This window comes from Bufo bufo, chromosome 9 (genome assembly GCF_905171765.1).
Source record: "Bufo bufo chromosome 9, aBufBuf1.1, whole genome shotgun sequence".
Classification (NCBI taxonomy): domain Eukaryota; kingdom Metazoa; phylum Chordata; class Amphibia; order Anura; family Bufonidae; genus Bufo; species Bufo bufo.
The window spans coordinates 228,117,117-228,132,283 of NC_053397.1; the positions used below are offsets into that span (position 1 = coordinate 228,117,117).

The window sequence follows — 15,167 nt, forward strand, 5'->3', positions numbered from 1 at the left end:
AGAATAGTGAGTGCAGCTCTGGAGTATAATACAGGATGTAACTCAGGATCAGTACAGGATAAGTAATGTATGTACACAGTGACTGCACCAGCAGAATAGTGAGTGCAGCTCTGGAGTATAATACAGGATGTAACTCAGGATCAGTACAGGATAAGTAATGTATGTACACAGTGACTGCACCAGCAGAATAGTGAGTGCAGCTCTGGAGTATAATACAGGATGTAACTCAGGATAAGTAATGTATGTACACAGTGACTGTACCAGCAGAATAGTGAGTGCAGCTCTGGAGTATAATACAGGATGTAACTCAGGATCAGTACAGGATAAGTAATGTATGTACACAGTGACTGCACCAGCAGAATAGTGAGTGCAGCTCTGGAGTATAATACAGGATGTAATGCATGTTTACAAGCAGAATAGTGAGTGCAGCTCTGAGGTACTGTACTATAATAGGGGTGGTCGTTGTTGTCCCTGAGGTCTGCTCATTTTCTCGTCCTTTCATGATATTCAGGATGTGTACATTATTTGGGGCCTGGGATATCAGCGGGGAGATGGGGGGTCTCTCGGGGACGTGGTGTGAGTGGGGGACGTGCTCCTGGATGTAACAGAAGCTTGTAATGTGGTTACTTCAGGCTGAGCGCTCGTGAATGAGGAGGACATCTGTGTGCGTCGCGCAGCTTCACACTTCCTGCATCCATGGCTGCCAGTGACTTACTGTGTAAATCCCCCAGGGCTGGACATGTTCCCCAACCTCCCAAAATAATTCCCAAAAATGTACAAAAAAATCATTTCTATTAAACTTTTCTGCAGTCCTGCAGATATTCGAGCCCGTGATGGGAGTTGTAGTCATTGTGGAGACCTTTCTGGTTATATGTTCCTTTATAGCATTATCACATGGCGTACCGTTATAATGTATCATTGCTCGCCGATTCTTCAATGTGTTAACTCCTCCCCCCTTGTGGCATTTATGTGCTTGTGTGTCAGTTTTGACTGTAGTCCTTGCATTCTGTTCCTGAACCAGGAAGCACTGGATGAACTAAACTATAGGCTCTTCCCAGGTGCAGTCATTATAAACGGTAAGACCTTCAGGCTGGGTTCAGACCTGAGCGTATTTGATATGCGCGTTTAACGCGCGTTTTTGTCGCACGTTTTTATGCGCGTTTTTTGCAATAGTAAACGCGCGTTTGACGCGTGTTTGTGTGATTGACTGCAGTGTCCTATGGCCACAAACGCGCGTCAAAACGCCCCAAAGAAGCTCAAGAACTTGTTTGAGCGTAGGGCGTTTTTCAGCGCGTTCAAAGGCGCTGTAAAACGCTCAAGTGAGAACCAGGGCCATAGGGAAGCATTGGTTTTTATGTGTTGAGCGTTTTACAGCGCGTTTGAACGCGCTGTAAAACGCTCAAGTGTGAACCCAGCCTCAGTGACCGTTCTTCATCTGGCCGGAGTCCGAGGGGGCTGACAGAATTCTTTTAATGGTCTCCTATGATTCAGAAGTGATGACCCCGGGAGTCTCAGCGTCTCCTGCAGGCGCACTACGTCCTCTCTGCTGTTCGGTTACACAGAGGAAGAACGCTGTCCCGGCACTGATCCTCGTTGTGCCAGTACCTGGGTTCAGCTGCCCCTGTTACCACCCCTCCCATCAATTGTGAAGAGTCTGGAATATTAGTCAACAGTCTTTGTTGTCAAGATCTCTGTTTGCTGTCAGTGAAGTTATAGTATAGTTATAGCAGATCTAGTCCTGCTGGAAGTTTGATACATTGTTTCCAGTTTAGACAATGCTCTGTGGAATCCAGACTGATAAATTGTAACGAAAAGGACTGGAGAGTGATCTGTGCTGCCCTGTTTACCGCACAGAGGATTGTTTACACTGATACATTGTACCAAACCTCAGCTATAAGATGCCAGCAAGCAGAGAATTTAGAAATGGAACATGCAATGTATGCAGCCTTGGGATAAATCAGAATCATTGGAACGGTCTCAAAGTCAGAAGATGACATCACTGTATGGTCTCAGGTCTTCAAGGCCGTCCATCGTCCCCCGTAGCTCAAAACTGGGAATATCATGGAAAATGGATGTATTTTAGTAATTCAATTCAAACAGTGAAGATGATACATTCTATAGATCCATTATACATAAAGTGATCACTGTGTGTATAATGAATCTATAGAATATGAGAGATCACTGTGTATAATGTATCTATAGAATATATGAGAGATCTCTGTGTATAATGTATCTATAGAATATATGAGAGATCACTGTGTATAATGTATCTATAGAATACATGAGAGATCACTGTGTATAATGGATCTATAGAATATATGAGAGATCACTGTGTATAATGATCTATAGAATATATGAGAGATCACTGTGTATAATGGATCTATAGAATATATGAGAGATCACTGTGTATAATGTATCTATAGAATATATGAGAGATCACTGTGTATAATGTATCTATAGAATATATGAGAGATCACTGTGTATAATGTATCTATAGAATATATGAGAGATCTCTGTGTATAATGTATCTATAGAATATATGAGAGATCACTGTATATAATGTATCTATAGAATATATGAGAGATCACTGTGTATAATGTATATATAGAATATATGAGAGATCACTGTGTATAATGTATCTATAGAATATATGAGAGATCACTGTGTATAATGTATCTATAGAATATATGAGAGATCACTGTGTATAATGATCTATAGAATATATGAGAGATCACTGTGTATAATGTATCTATAGAATATATAAGAGATCACTGTGTATAATGTATCTATAGAATATATGAGAGATCACTGTGTATAATGTATCTATAGAATATATGAGAGATCACTGTGTATAATGTATCTATAGAATATATGAGAGATCACTGTGTATAATGTATCTATAGAATATATGAGAGATCACTGTGTATAATGTATCTATAGAATATATAAGAGATCACTGTGTATAATGAATCTATAGAATATATGAGAGATCACTGTGTATAATGTATCTATAGAATATATCAGAGATCACTGTGTATAATGTATCTATAGAATATATGAGAGATCACTGTGTATAATGTATCTATAGAATATATGAGAGATCACTGTGTATAATGTATCTATAGAATATATGAGAGATCACTGTGTATAATGTATCTATAGAATATATGAGAGATCACTGTGTATAATGATCTATAGAATATATGAGAGATCACTGAGTATAATGTATCTATAGAATATATGAGAGATCACTGTGTATAATGGATCTATAGAATATATGAGAGATCACTGTGTATAATGTATCTATAGAATATATGAGAGATCACTGTGTATAATGTATCTATAGAATTTGGATTGAATTATTGAAATTCTTTTCTTTTCTATCAGATTCTTATTTGTAACGTTAAATTTAACAAAAATGGAGTGGCTCTACTGCTCCGTAGGATGGAGAGGTGCTCAATATCTAGGTGTAAACTCCAAACACCAGAAAGTAAAGAATTTCAAATAATATTGGAGATATGGCACTCAATATCTGGAAAATTTTGCTCAAAACAAGTCACTTTATTGATACAATAAAATATTTAAAATGTCATACAAAGTACGTAATTTGTGCAGAATTTAAATAACATAATAATAAAAAGTCACAATCGACAAATTGTCGATTGTGACTTTTTATTATTATGTTATTTAAATTCTGCACAAATTACGTACTTTGTATGACATTTTAAATATTTTATTGTATCAATAAAGTGACTTGTTTTGAGCAAAATTTTCCAGATATTGAGTGCCATATCTCCAATATTATTTGAAATTATTTGTAACGTTATGTTTGAATTTCTCCCTGCTTGCAGGATCTCTGCTTACTGTCAGTGAATGAAAACCTTTGCATGCTGGCCCCTTGACCTGCTGACAGAGCTGAGCCCCACGTGACGATGCGTCCTGGATATTTTTCGGATTTTTCTTCCGCCCCGAGCAGATGCCGCTGTTTATCCGCTTCTGTGTGCGGCTCCTGCGTTCACTGCTCGCCCTCCGTCCGTTGTGCGTCTGGGTCGTACCTCTTCCTTATTGGATCGGGGGTGATTCCGGTTGATGCAGGAGCTGCAGCTTTGTTACACTCTCATGTGTGCAGTGGAAGGACGCCCCGAACGCACAGTCTGACAGGAGAAGCCGAGCTTCCCAAAACGTAAATCAGCCAGGTTAGGACAATCCGCTGTTCGCCCCGGGGCTGCCCACGGCGGCCGTCGCTGCAGAGATGGCGGCCGGCAGAATAAAGGCTTTGTGCACGGAGACCTTACATTTGCATCTGAAAACAATGGAGCCGACGGGAGAGCGTGAGATCCTCACTGATCAGCGGCGCCCACCATTCCTGAACACAGGATCTCCGGATCTCCGGACAGAGCACTGCGTCTCCCGGTGACGGACAGGGGGCTTCTTACTCCTTCCATACAAAGTTCTGACCATCGTAGCTGCACCCCCGGCCTTGGGGCCGACACCCAAACTATACCTGGCAGTTGGGACCCCGCACAGGGTTTGCATTGGGCTCCTGAGCCCGCGGCACTAGCGCCAGTCATAGTGAATGTGCAAAGGTGATGATGTGCTGAGTGGTGCCCTGGTATCCAGCTTTGGGCCCTGCTGCGCTAGGGGCCCCTCAGACCCTATGAATTGCCTCTGCAGCTATGGGAGTACGGCCCAGGGAGTGGTCATGGTGTATGGAGGGCGAAGGGTTAACAGATGGCAGCAGATTGGGCTTTCTGGCAGAACTGAGCCGGATAAGCGGCGCAGCCGCTCGCTTCAGTAACTACATGACACGCTTTGGCGCCCTGCGGACCGGAGCAAAATCAGCAGTGACAACTCGCCATGAGCAGACGGTGGGAGTCCGACTCCCCAAATCACTGGAACTACTAACCCCATCATTGTGCAGGATTCACTGTAAACCAGCCAGGCGGCAGGACAAGCTGATGTCCAGTGTATCTAAGCCGTGTGTGATACTGTCTGCTGAGCTGTGTATCTAATCCTATCCTGTGTGATACTGTCTGCTGAGCTGTGTATCTAATCCTATCCTGTGTGATACTGTCTGCTGAGCTGTGTATCTAATCCTACCCTGTGTTATACTGTCTGCTGAGCTGTGTATCTAATCCTATCCTGTGTGATACTGTCTGCTGAGCTGTGTATCTAATCCTATCCTGTGTGATACAGTCTGCTGAGCTGTGTATATAATCCTATCCTGTGTGATACTGTCTGCTGAGCTGTGTATCTAATCCTATCCTGTGTGATACTGTCTGCAGAGCTGTGTATCTAATCCTGTCCTGTGTGATACTGTCTGCTGAGCTGTGTATCTAATCCTGTCCTGTGTGATACAGTCTGCTGAGCTGTGTATATAATCCTATACTGTGTGATACTGTCTGCTGAGCTGTGTATCTAAGCCGTGTGTGATACTGTCTGCTGAGCTGTGTATCTAATCCTATCCTGTGTGATACTGTCTGCAGAGCTGTGTATCTAATCCTGTCCTGTGTGATACTGTCTGCAGAGCTGTGTATCTAATCCTGTCCTGTGTGATACTGTCTGCTGAGCTGTGTATCTAATCCTATCCTGTGTGATACAGTCTGCTGAGCCGTGTATCTAATCCTATCCTGTGTGATACTGTCTGCTGAGCTGTGTATCTAATACTATCCTGTGTGATACTGTCTGCTGAGCTGTGTATCTAATCCTATCCTGTGTGATACTGTCTGCTGAGCTGTGTATCTAATCCTATCCTGTGTGATACTGTCTGCTGAGCTGTGTATCTAATACTATCCTGTGTGATACTGTCTGCTGAGCTGTGTATCTAATCCTATCCTGTGTGATACTGTCTGCTGAGCCGTGTATCTAATCCTATCCTGTGTGATACTGTCTGCTGAGCTGTGTATCTAATCCTATCCTGTGTGATACTGTCTGCTGAGCTGTGTATCTAATCCTATCCTGTGTGATACTGTCTGCTGAGCTGTGTATCTAATCCTATCCTGTGTGATACTGTCTGCTGAGCTGTGTATCTAAGCCGTGTGTGATACTGTCTGCTGAGCTGTGTATCTAATCCTGTCCTGTGTGATACTGTCTGCAGAGCTGTGTATCTAATCCTGTCCTGTGTGATACTGTCTGCAGAGCTGTGTATCTAATCCTGTCCTGTGTGATACTGTCTGCTGAGCTGTGTATCTAATCCTATCCTGTGTGATACAGTCTGCTGAGCCGTGTATCTAATCCTATCCTGTGTGATACTGTCTGCTGAGCTGTGTATCTAATACTATCCTGTGTGATACTGTCTGCTGAGCTGTGTATCTAATCCTATCCTGTGTGATACTGTCTGCTGAGCCGTGTATCTAATCCTATCCTGTGTGATACAGTCTGCTGAGCTGTGTATCTAATCCTATCCTGTGTGATACTGTCTGCTGAACTGTGTATCTAATCCTATCCTGTGTGATACTGCCTGCTGAGCTGTGTATCTAATCCTATCCTGTGTGATACCGTCTGCTGAGCTGTGTATCTAATCCTATCCTGTGTGATACCGCCTGCTGAGCTGTGTATCTAATCCTATCCTGTGTGATACTGCCTGCTGAGCTGTGTATCTAATCCTATCCTGTGTGATACTGTCTGCTGAGCTGTGTATCTAATCCTATCCTGTGTGATACTGACTGCTGAGCGTGTATCTAATCCTATCCTGTGTGATACTGTCTGCTGAGCTGTGTATCTAATCCTATCCTGTGTGATACTGACTGCTGAGCTGTGTATCTAATCCTATCCTGTGTGATACAGTCTGCTGAGCTGTGTATCTAATCCTACCCTGTGTGATACAGTCTGCTGAGCTGTGTATCTAATCCTATCCTGTGTGATACTGTCTGCTGAGCTGTGTATCTAATCCCCTCCTGTGTGATACTGTCTGCTGAGCTGTGTATCTAATCCTCTCCTGTGTGATACTGTCTGCTGAGCTGTGTATCTAATCCTATCATGTGATACTGTCTGCTGAGCTGTGTATCTAATCCTATCCCGTGTGATACTGTCTGCTGAGCTGTGTATCTAATCCTATCCTGTGTGATACTGTCTGCTGAGCCGTGTATCTAATCCTCTCCTGTGTGATACTGTCTGCTGAGCTGTGTATCTAATCCTATCCTGTGTGATACTGTCTGCTGAGCTGTGTATCTAATCCTATCATGTGATACTGTCTGCTGAGCTGTGTATCTAATCCTATCCCGTGTGATACTGTCTGCTGAGCTGTGTATCTAATCCTACCCTGTGTGATACTGTCTGCTGAGCCGTGTATCTAATCCTATCATGTGTGATACTGTCTGCTGAGCTGTGTATCTAATCCTATCCTGTGATACTGACTGCTGAGCTGTGTATCTAATCCTACCCTGTGTGATACTGTCTGCTGAGCTGTGTATCTAAGCCTTTCACATGTGATACTGTCTGCTGAGCTGTGTATCTAAGCCTTTCACATGTGATACTGTCTGCTGAGCTGTGTATCTAAGCCTTTCACATGTGATACTGTCTGCTGAGCTGTGTATCTAAGCCTTTCACATGTGATACAGTCTCCACACTTCTGTGCTCCAGCCTCATTCACACATCCGTGTTTTAGCGCGGATGCCCCATTTTGTCCGGATGGAACACGGATGCCATCGGTGTTTCACGGATCATTAGGAAGAGATGCTTTGAAAATTATTTTTCAGCTGTTCAAACACACGGAGAGCAAAAACTGGACACGCGGATCCTTCACGGTTCTCTGCCCCAGCAGGGGGTATTAGCGGCTCTCTGCTCCGGCAGGGGGTATTAGCCGTTCTCTGCCCCGGCAGGGGGTATTAGCGGTTCTCTGCCCCGGCAGGGGGTATTAGCCGTTCTCTGCCCCGGCAGGGGGTATTAGCGGCTCTCTGCCCCGGCAGGGGGTATTAGCGGCTCTCTGCCCCGGCAGGGGGTATTAGCGGCTCTCTGCCCCGGCAGGGGGTATTAGCGGCTCTCTGCCCCGGCAGGGGGTATTAGCGGCTCTCTGCCCCGACAGGGGGTATTAGCGGCTCTCTGCCCCGGCAGGGGGTATTAGCGGCTCTCTGCCCCGGCAGGGGGTATTAGCGGCTCTCTGCCCCGGCAGGGGGTATTAGCGGTTCTCTGCCCCGGCAGGGGGTATTAGCGGCTCTCTGCCCCGGCAGGGGGTATTAGCGGCTCTCTGCCCCGGCAGGGGGTATTAGCCGTTCTCTGCCCCGGCAGGGGGTATTAGCGGCTCTCTGCCCCGGCAGGGGGTATTAGCGGCTCTCTGCCCGGCAGGGGGTATTAGCGGTTCTCTGCCCCGGCAGGGGGTGTTAGCGGTTCTCTGCCCCGTGTCAGTATCCGGATTGCACCACTTGCAGTTCATCTGGCAGCGCGCGCTCCCTTTGGCGGCACTGAGCGGCCATTGTTTGCGGAGAGGCGGCGGAGGGCGATGTCTGATCTTCCTGGAGGAACAATGGCAATTGTCTTCTACACAGTAGACATCTATGGAGGAGGAGAAGCGTCAGCCGCCACATCTCGCCCCCTGCACGGTCCCGGTCGGGAGATGAAACCCAGGGAACATGGTTACAGTTGTGTTCAAAATAATAGCAGTGTTTACAGAAGTGACTAAAGCTCCGAATCCTTCTAATATCTTCTATCTCCATCCACACAGATGCCTCGGGAACACCGCACCTTCTATTCCGAATCACAACATGAAGGAAAATATATCACATTTGTGTTGTTCCTCTAAAAAAAATATATATATAAAAATTGAAGAAAAGTGAATATTAGACTGTTCAAAAAAATAGCAGTGTTTGTCTTCTTCTTTACAAACATTCACTCTATAAACTGAGAAATGTCTGAAGCTTTTCTTCCCTCTGAATCCCGTCACTAATACTCAGTTGTATACCCGCTGTCTCTGAGACCTGCTGGACGTCTGTGCTGCTCGGAGTCACCACCTTCGGCCCCTGTGACCAGGTTCTCCGGCCCCGGATGATCGGACTACATCCCACAGTTCTTCTCTAGTTCTTGGTTTTGCCTCAGAAACTGCATTTTCGATGTCACCCACAAGTTTCCTATTGGATTAAGATCCGGGGATTGGGCCGGCCGCTCCATAACGTCAGTCTTGTTGGTCTGGAGCAGAGATGTTGCCCGTTTACTGGTGTTTGGGGTCGTTGTCTTGTTGGAACACCCATTTCAAGGGCATCTCCTCTTCAGCATAAGGCAGCATGACCTCTTCCAGTATTCTGATGGATTCAGACTGATCCGTGATCCCTGGTCTGCGATAAATAGGCCCCGTAGTCTGAGACACATCCCCATCTCATGATGCTTGTCCACCATGCTTTACTGTCTTCACAGTGTACTGGGGCTGAATTCAGTGTTTGGGGGTCGTCTGACAAACTGTCTCCGGCCACTAGACCCAAAAAGAACCGTCTCACTTCCATCAGTCCACAGAATGTCTCTTCAGGCCGGTCAATGTGCTCTTTGGCAGATTGTAAGCTCTTCAGCACACGTCCTGTTTCCAGCAGTGGGACTTTGCGGGGGCTTCTTGAAGATCGCTCGGCTTCACATCGGCGTCTTCTCCTTGTAATAGGACTCACAGGGAACTTTACACCTTCTTCATCTTCCTGGAGCTGATTGTTGGCCGAGTCCTCGCCATCTTGGCTTTTCTTCTATCCATTCCAATGGTAGTTTTTCGCTTTCTTCCACGTCTTTCAGGTTTTGCCATTTTAAAGCATTTGCGATCATTTTAGCTGAGCAGCCGATCATTTCCTGCACTTCTTTATATGTTTTCCCCTCTCCAATCAACTTTTTAATCAAGGTGCGCTGTTCTTCTGAACAATGTCTGGAACGACCCATTGTCCTCAGAGAGAAATGCACTGTAACCGGCAGGTACGACATCTGCTGCCTTCCTTATATAAGGGCAATAATTACCACCTGTTGTTCAAAGAATGATTGACCTCACTCATTGACCTCCACACTGCTATTATTTTGAGCATGCCCCTTTCAGTAAGTGATTGAATTACACAGAATCAGCGGCATGCATGTCATGACTGTTGGGTTTCTATTACTCTACTACACCTGATAGTAAATTATCTGCCATGTAGAAATATCATTTCTACCAAAAACAGTGATTGATCAGGTTAGTGATGTCTGACTGCTATTATTTTGAACACAACTGTATATCCTGTATTATACTCCAGAGCTGCACTCACTATTCTGCTGGTGCAGTCACTGTGTACATGCATTACTTATCCTGTACTGATCCTGAGTTACATCCTGTATTATACTCCAGAGCTGCACTCACTATTCTGCTGGTGCAGTCACTGTGTACATACATTACTAATCCTGTACTGATCCTCAGTTACATCCTGTATTATACTCCAGAGCTACACTCACTATTCTGCTGGTGCAGTCACTGTGTACATACATTACTTATCCTGTACTGATCCTGAGTTACATCCTGTATTATACTCCAGAGCTGCACTCACTATTCTGCTGGTGCACTCACTGTGTACATACATTACTGATCCTGTACTGATCCTGAGTTACATCCTGTATTATACTCCAGAGCTGCACTCACTATTCTGCTGGTGCAGTCACTGTGTACATGCATTACTTATCCTGTACTGATCCTGAGTTACATCCTGTATTATACTCCAGAGCTGCACTCACTATTCTGCTGGTGCAGTCACTGTGTACATGCATTACTTATCCTGTACTGATCCTGAGTTACATCCTGTATTATACTCCAGAGCTGCACTCACTATTCTGCTGGTGCAGTCACTGTGTACATGCATTACTTATCCTGTACTGATCCTGAGTTACATCCTGTATTATACTCCAGAGCTGCACTCACTATTCTGCTGGTGCAGTCACTGTGTACATACATTACTTATCCTGTACTGATCCTGAGTTACATCCTGTATTATACTCCAGAGCTGCACTCACTATTCTGCTGGTGCAGTCACTGTGTACATACATTACTAATCCTGTACTGATCCTGAGTTACATCCTGTATTATACTCCAGAGCTGCACTCACTATTCTGCTGGTGCAGTCACTGTGTACATACATTACTTATCCTGTACTGATCCTGAGTTACATCCTGTATTATACTCCAGAGCTGCACTCACTATTCTGCTGGTGCAGTCACTGTGTACATACATTACTTATCCTGTACTGATCCTAAGTTACATCCTGTATTATACTCCAGAGCTGCACTCACTATTCTGCTGGTGCAGTCACTGTGTACATACATTACTTATCCTGTACTGATCCTGAGTTACATCCTGTATTATACTCCAGAGCTGCACTCACTATTCTGCTGGTGCAGTCACTGTGTACATACATTACTTATCCTGTACTGATCCTGAGTTACATCCTGTATTATACTCCAGAGCTGCACTCACTATTCTGCTGGTGCAGTCACTGTGTACAGACATTACTTATCCTGTACTGATCCTGAGTTACATCCTGTATTATACTCCAGAGCTGCACTCACTATTCTGCTGGTGCAGTCAGTAAACCTGTGGACACAAGGCTCCTGTAGTGTAGGGTAATGATCACTACAACAAGTTGTTTGTTAATAGGGTATCCTGTATGATTTCAGCTCTGAAGCTGCATTAATAGAAATGACCGCCTCGCTCTGTCCACACTGTGGCCCCGGCCCCCCGTTAATCTGCTGGTGTTCGGGTGCAGTCTGGGGCACAGGGGATTATCATTAACCCCTCCTTTCCCTCCCTGTGGTGCTGTGGCCTCCGGTGATGAATGTTTTCGGACGCTCTTGTCGGATGTGCTCTGGACTGGAAAAGCCTCTTGTGATTATTGTGCAGCGAGACTTGGCAGCTGATGGGCAGCTGGCGCCAGGTCCAGGGCTCATTATAATTGGTGGCCATCTCTTCCGGGACCCTCTGCTGCCCCTCAGACAAACATATATCTCCTCCCCCATGTCGCCCCCATTTCTTAGAGCTGAAACACTGTAGCAAGCTCTGCAGTTGTGTGAGCAGTTCTAGGAGAGGAGAGATTTGTCTGCTCTGAAACATTGTAACATACCCTCAGCTCATCTGTGAGAAGTGTTGGATCAGGACACATTTTCAGCTTCTGGATACAAACATTGATTTTCTTACACTAAAAGCAAGCAGAGATTTTGAATGATGTCTCATTATCCAATGGGCGCCCCTTTAATTGTCCAGTCTGGGTATGTCGGGGAGTCCGAGGAGATGTCCACGCCTGAAGATGTCTCCACCGTGCAGGTGAAGGTCACTTCTCTGTTCAGAGTATTCAGCAGCCCAGACTGACCAGACACTACAGTGCCCACCCAGTACACCTGTTCTGTATGGCAGGATGGTGGAGTTGTAGTCCTCTCATATTTGATCTTCAGGATATTAATCACCCGACTACTTCCTTACAGAATGGCACGGTGCCCGGAGAAGTTACCAAGAGAGACGAGAATGTGAAGAGGGGAAACTGGGGCAACCAGATCGAGTTTGTCCTGACCAGTGTGGGCTATGCGGTGGGCCTGGGCAACGTCTGGAGGTTCCCGTATCTCTGCTACAGGAATGGAGGAGGTGAGTGGCCCTGGGGGCGACACATGGAGCCCCCCTGTAACTCTATCCAGATATATTATCCAAGGGATGAGATCAGCTCTCTCTAGATATGAGATATTATACAGGAAGTGACATCACCGCTCTCTAGATATGGGATATTATACAGGAAGTGACATCACCGCTCTCTAGATATCAGTTATATTATACAGGAGGTGACATCACCGCTCTCCGGATATCAGTTATATTATACAGGAGGTGACATCACCGCTCTCTAGATATGAGATATTATACAGGAAGTGACATCACCGCTCTCTAGATATGGGATATTATACAGGAAGTGACATCACCGCTCTCTAGATATGGGATATTATACAGGAAGTGACATCACCGCTCTCCGGATATCAGTTATATTATACAGGAGGTGACATCACCGCTCTCCGGATATCAGTTATATTATACAGGAGGTGTCATCACCGCTCTCTAGATATCAGGTATATTATACAGGAGGTGACATCACCAGATATCAGGTATATTATACAGGAGGTGACATCACCGCTCTCCAGATATCAGTTATATTATACAGGAGGTGACATCACCACTCTCCAGATATCAGTTATATTATACAGGAGGTGACATCACCGCTCTCCAGATATCAGTTATATTATACAGGAGGTGACATCACCGCTCTCCAGATATCAGTTATATTATACAGGAGGTGACATCACCGCTCTCCAGATATCAGTTATATTATACAGGAGGTGACATCACCACTCTCCAGATATCAGTTATATTATACAGGAGGTGACATCACCGCCCTCCAGATATCAGTTATATTATACAGGAGGTGACTATAATATCAGTTATATTATACAGGAGATGACATCAGCGCTCTCCTGATATCAGTTATATTATACAGGAGGTGACATCACCGCTCTCCAGATATCAGTTATATTATACAGGAGGTGACATCACCGCTCTCCAGATATCAGTTATATTATACAGGAGATGACATCACCGGTCTCCAGATATCAGTTATATTACACAGGAGGTGACATCACCGCTCTCCGGATATCAGTTATATTATACAGGAGGTGACATCACCGCTCTCCGGATATCAGTTATATTATACAGGAGGTGACATCACTGCTCTCCAGATATCAGTTATATTATACAGGAGGTGACATCACTGCTCTCCAGATATCAGTTATATTATACAGGAGGTGACATCACCGCTCTCCAGATATCAGTTATATTATACAGGAGGTGACATCACCGCTCTCCAGATATCAGTGATATTATACAGGAGGTGACATCACCGCTCTCCAGATATCAGTTATATTATACAGGAGATGACATCACCGGTCTCCAGATATCAGTTATATTACACAGGAGGTGACATCACCGCTCTCCGGATATCAGTTATATTATACAGGAGGTGACATCACCGCCCTCCAGATATCAGTTATATTATACAGGAGATGACATCACCGCTCTCCAGATATCAGTTATATTATACAGGAGGTGACATCACCGCTCTCCTGATATCAGTTATATTATACAGGAGGTGACATCACCGCTCTCCTGATATCAGTTATATTATACAGGAGGTGACATCACCGCTCTCCAGATATCAGTTATATTATACAGGAGGTGACATCACCGCTCTCCAGATATCAGTTATATTATACAGGAGGTGACATCACTGCAGATATACTATAATTTTGTTCCTTTTGACAGTTTCTTCAGTAATTTTCTCTTTCCTTTCTTCTCCAGGCGCCTTCATGTTCCCTTATTTCATCATGCTGGTGTTTTGTGGGATCCCGCTCTTCTTTATGGAATTGTCTTTTGGGCAGTTTGCCAGTCAGGGATGTCTTGGGGTGTGGAGGGTCAGCCCCCTGTTTAAAGGTACAGTAATGTGGGGCAGTTGTTTTACTGGGCACAGGTGACTTCCTGTGTGTGGTTTGTTCTGTATGTGTGCTGCATGTTGTCTCTGTGCAGGGACCGCGGCTTTTTACAGTGCTTTGAAAAACTATTCATACCCCTTTAAACTTTTCCACATTTTTTCACGTTTCACCCACAAACTTAAATGTATTTTATTGGGATTTTATGTGATCGACCGACACAAAGTACAAGTCGGTGTGAAGAGAAGGAAATGATACAAGGTTTTCACGGTGTTTAAGAAATTAAAATCTGGAAAGTGCAGCGTTCATTAGCATTCAGTAGTGATGAGCGGCAGGGCGATAGAATATTCGTTTCATATTCGTCGAAATCGAATATTCATCATTATTCTAGTTATCACGATTATAATGCGATTTAAATAATCGCGTATTGCGATTTTAACTTAAGGCTACTTTCCTATTGGTTTGATTTGAATTAGCGAATATGACGAATGTATTCGTCATATTCCTCAAAACGAAGTTAACGCAGTATTCTCCATCTTTGTTTTAGCTCCATATTCATCAGCTTCGCTAATTCTAGCAATCAAATAGGAAGGTTGACTATAGAGACAGCCGTGTTTAATTCGCTGTGCGATAATATTACTTTGCTTTCTTTTTAATAAATAGAATCATTATAATACTTATCAAGTATTCTAATTATTTTATTTATAAAAAAAAAAAGCAAAGTAATATTA

At 44.4% G+C, this 15,167-nt stretch overlaps 1 protein-coding gene across 2 annotated transcripts in view; it reads left to right on the forward strand.

The window, feature by feature from the left end:
• The window catches only part of SLC6A9 (solute carrier family 6 member 9), a 73,006-nt gene that overhangs the window by 47,401 nt on the left and 10,438 nt on the right, over window positions 1-15,167 (forward strand). For both annotated transcript variants that reach the window (XM_040407397.1, XM_040407398.1), the window contains exons 3-4: window positions 12,400-12,556; window positions 14,309-14,440. In XM_040407397.1, the coding sequence (XP_040263331.1) occupies window positions 12,400-12,556; window positions 14,309-14,440 (289 nt within the window). The remainder of the gene's footprint in view (window positions 1-12,399; window positions 12,557-14,308; window positions 14,441-15,167) is intronic.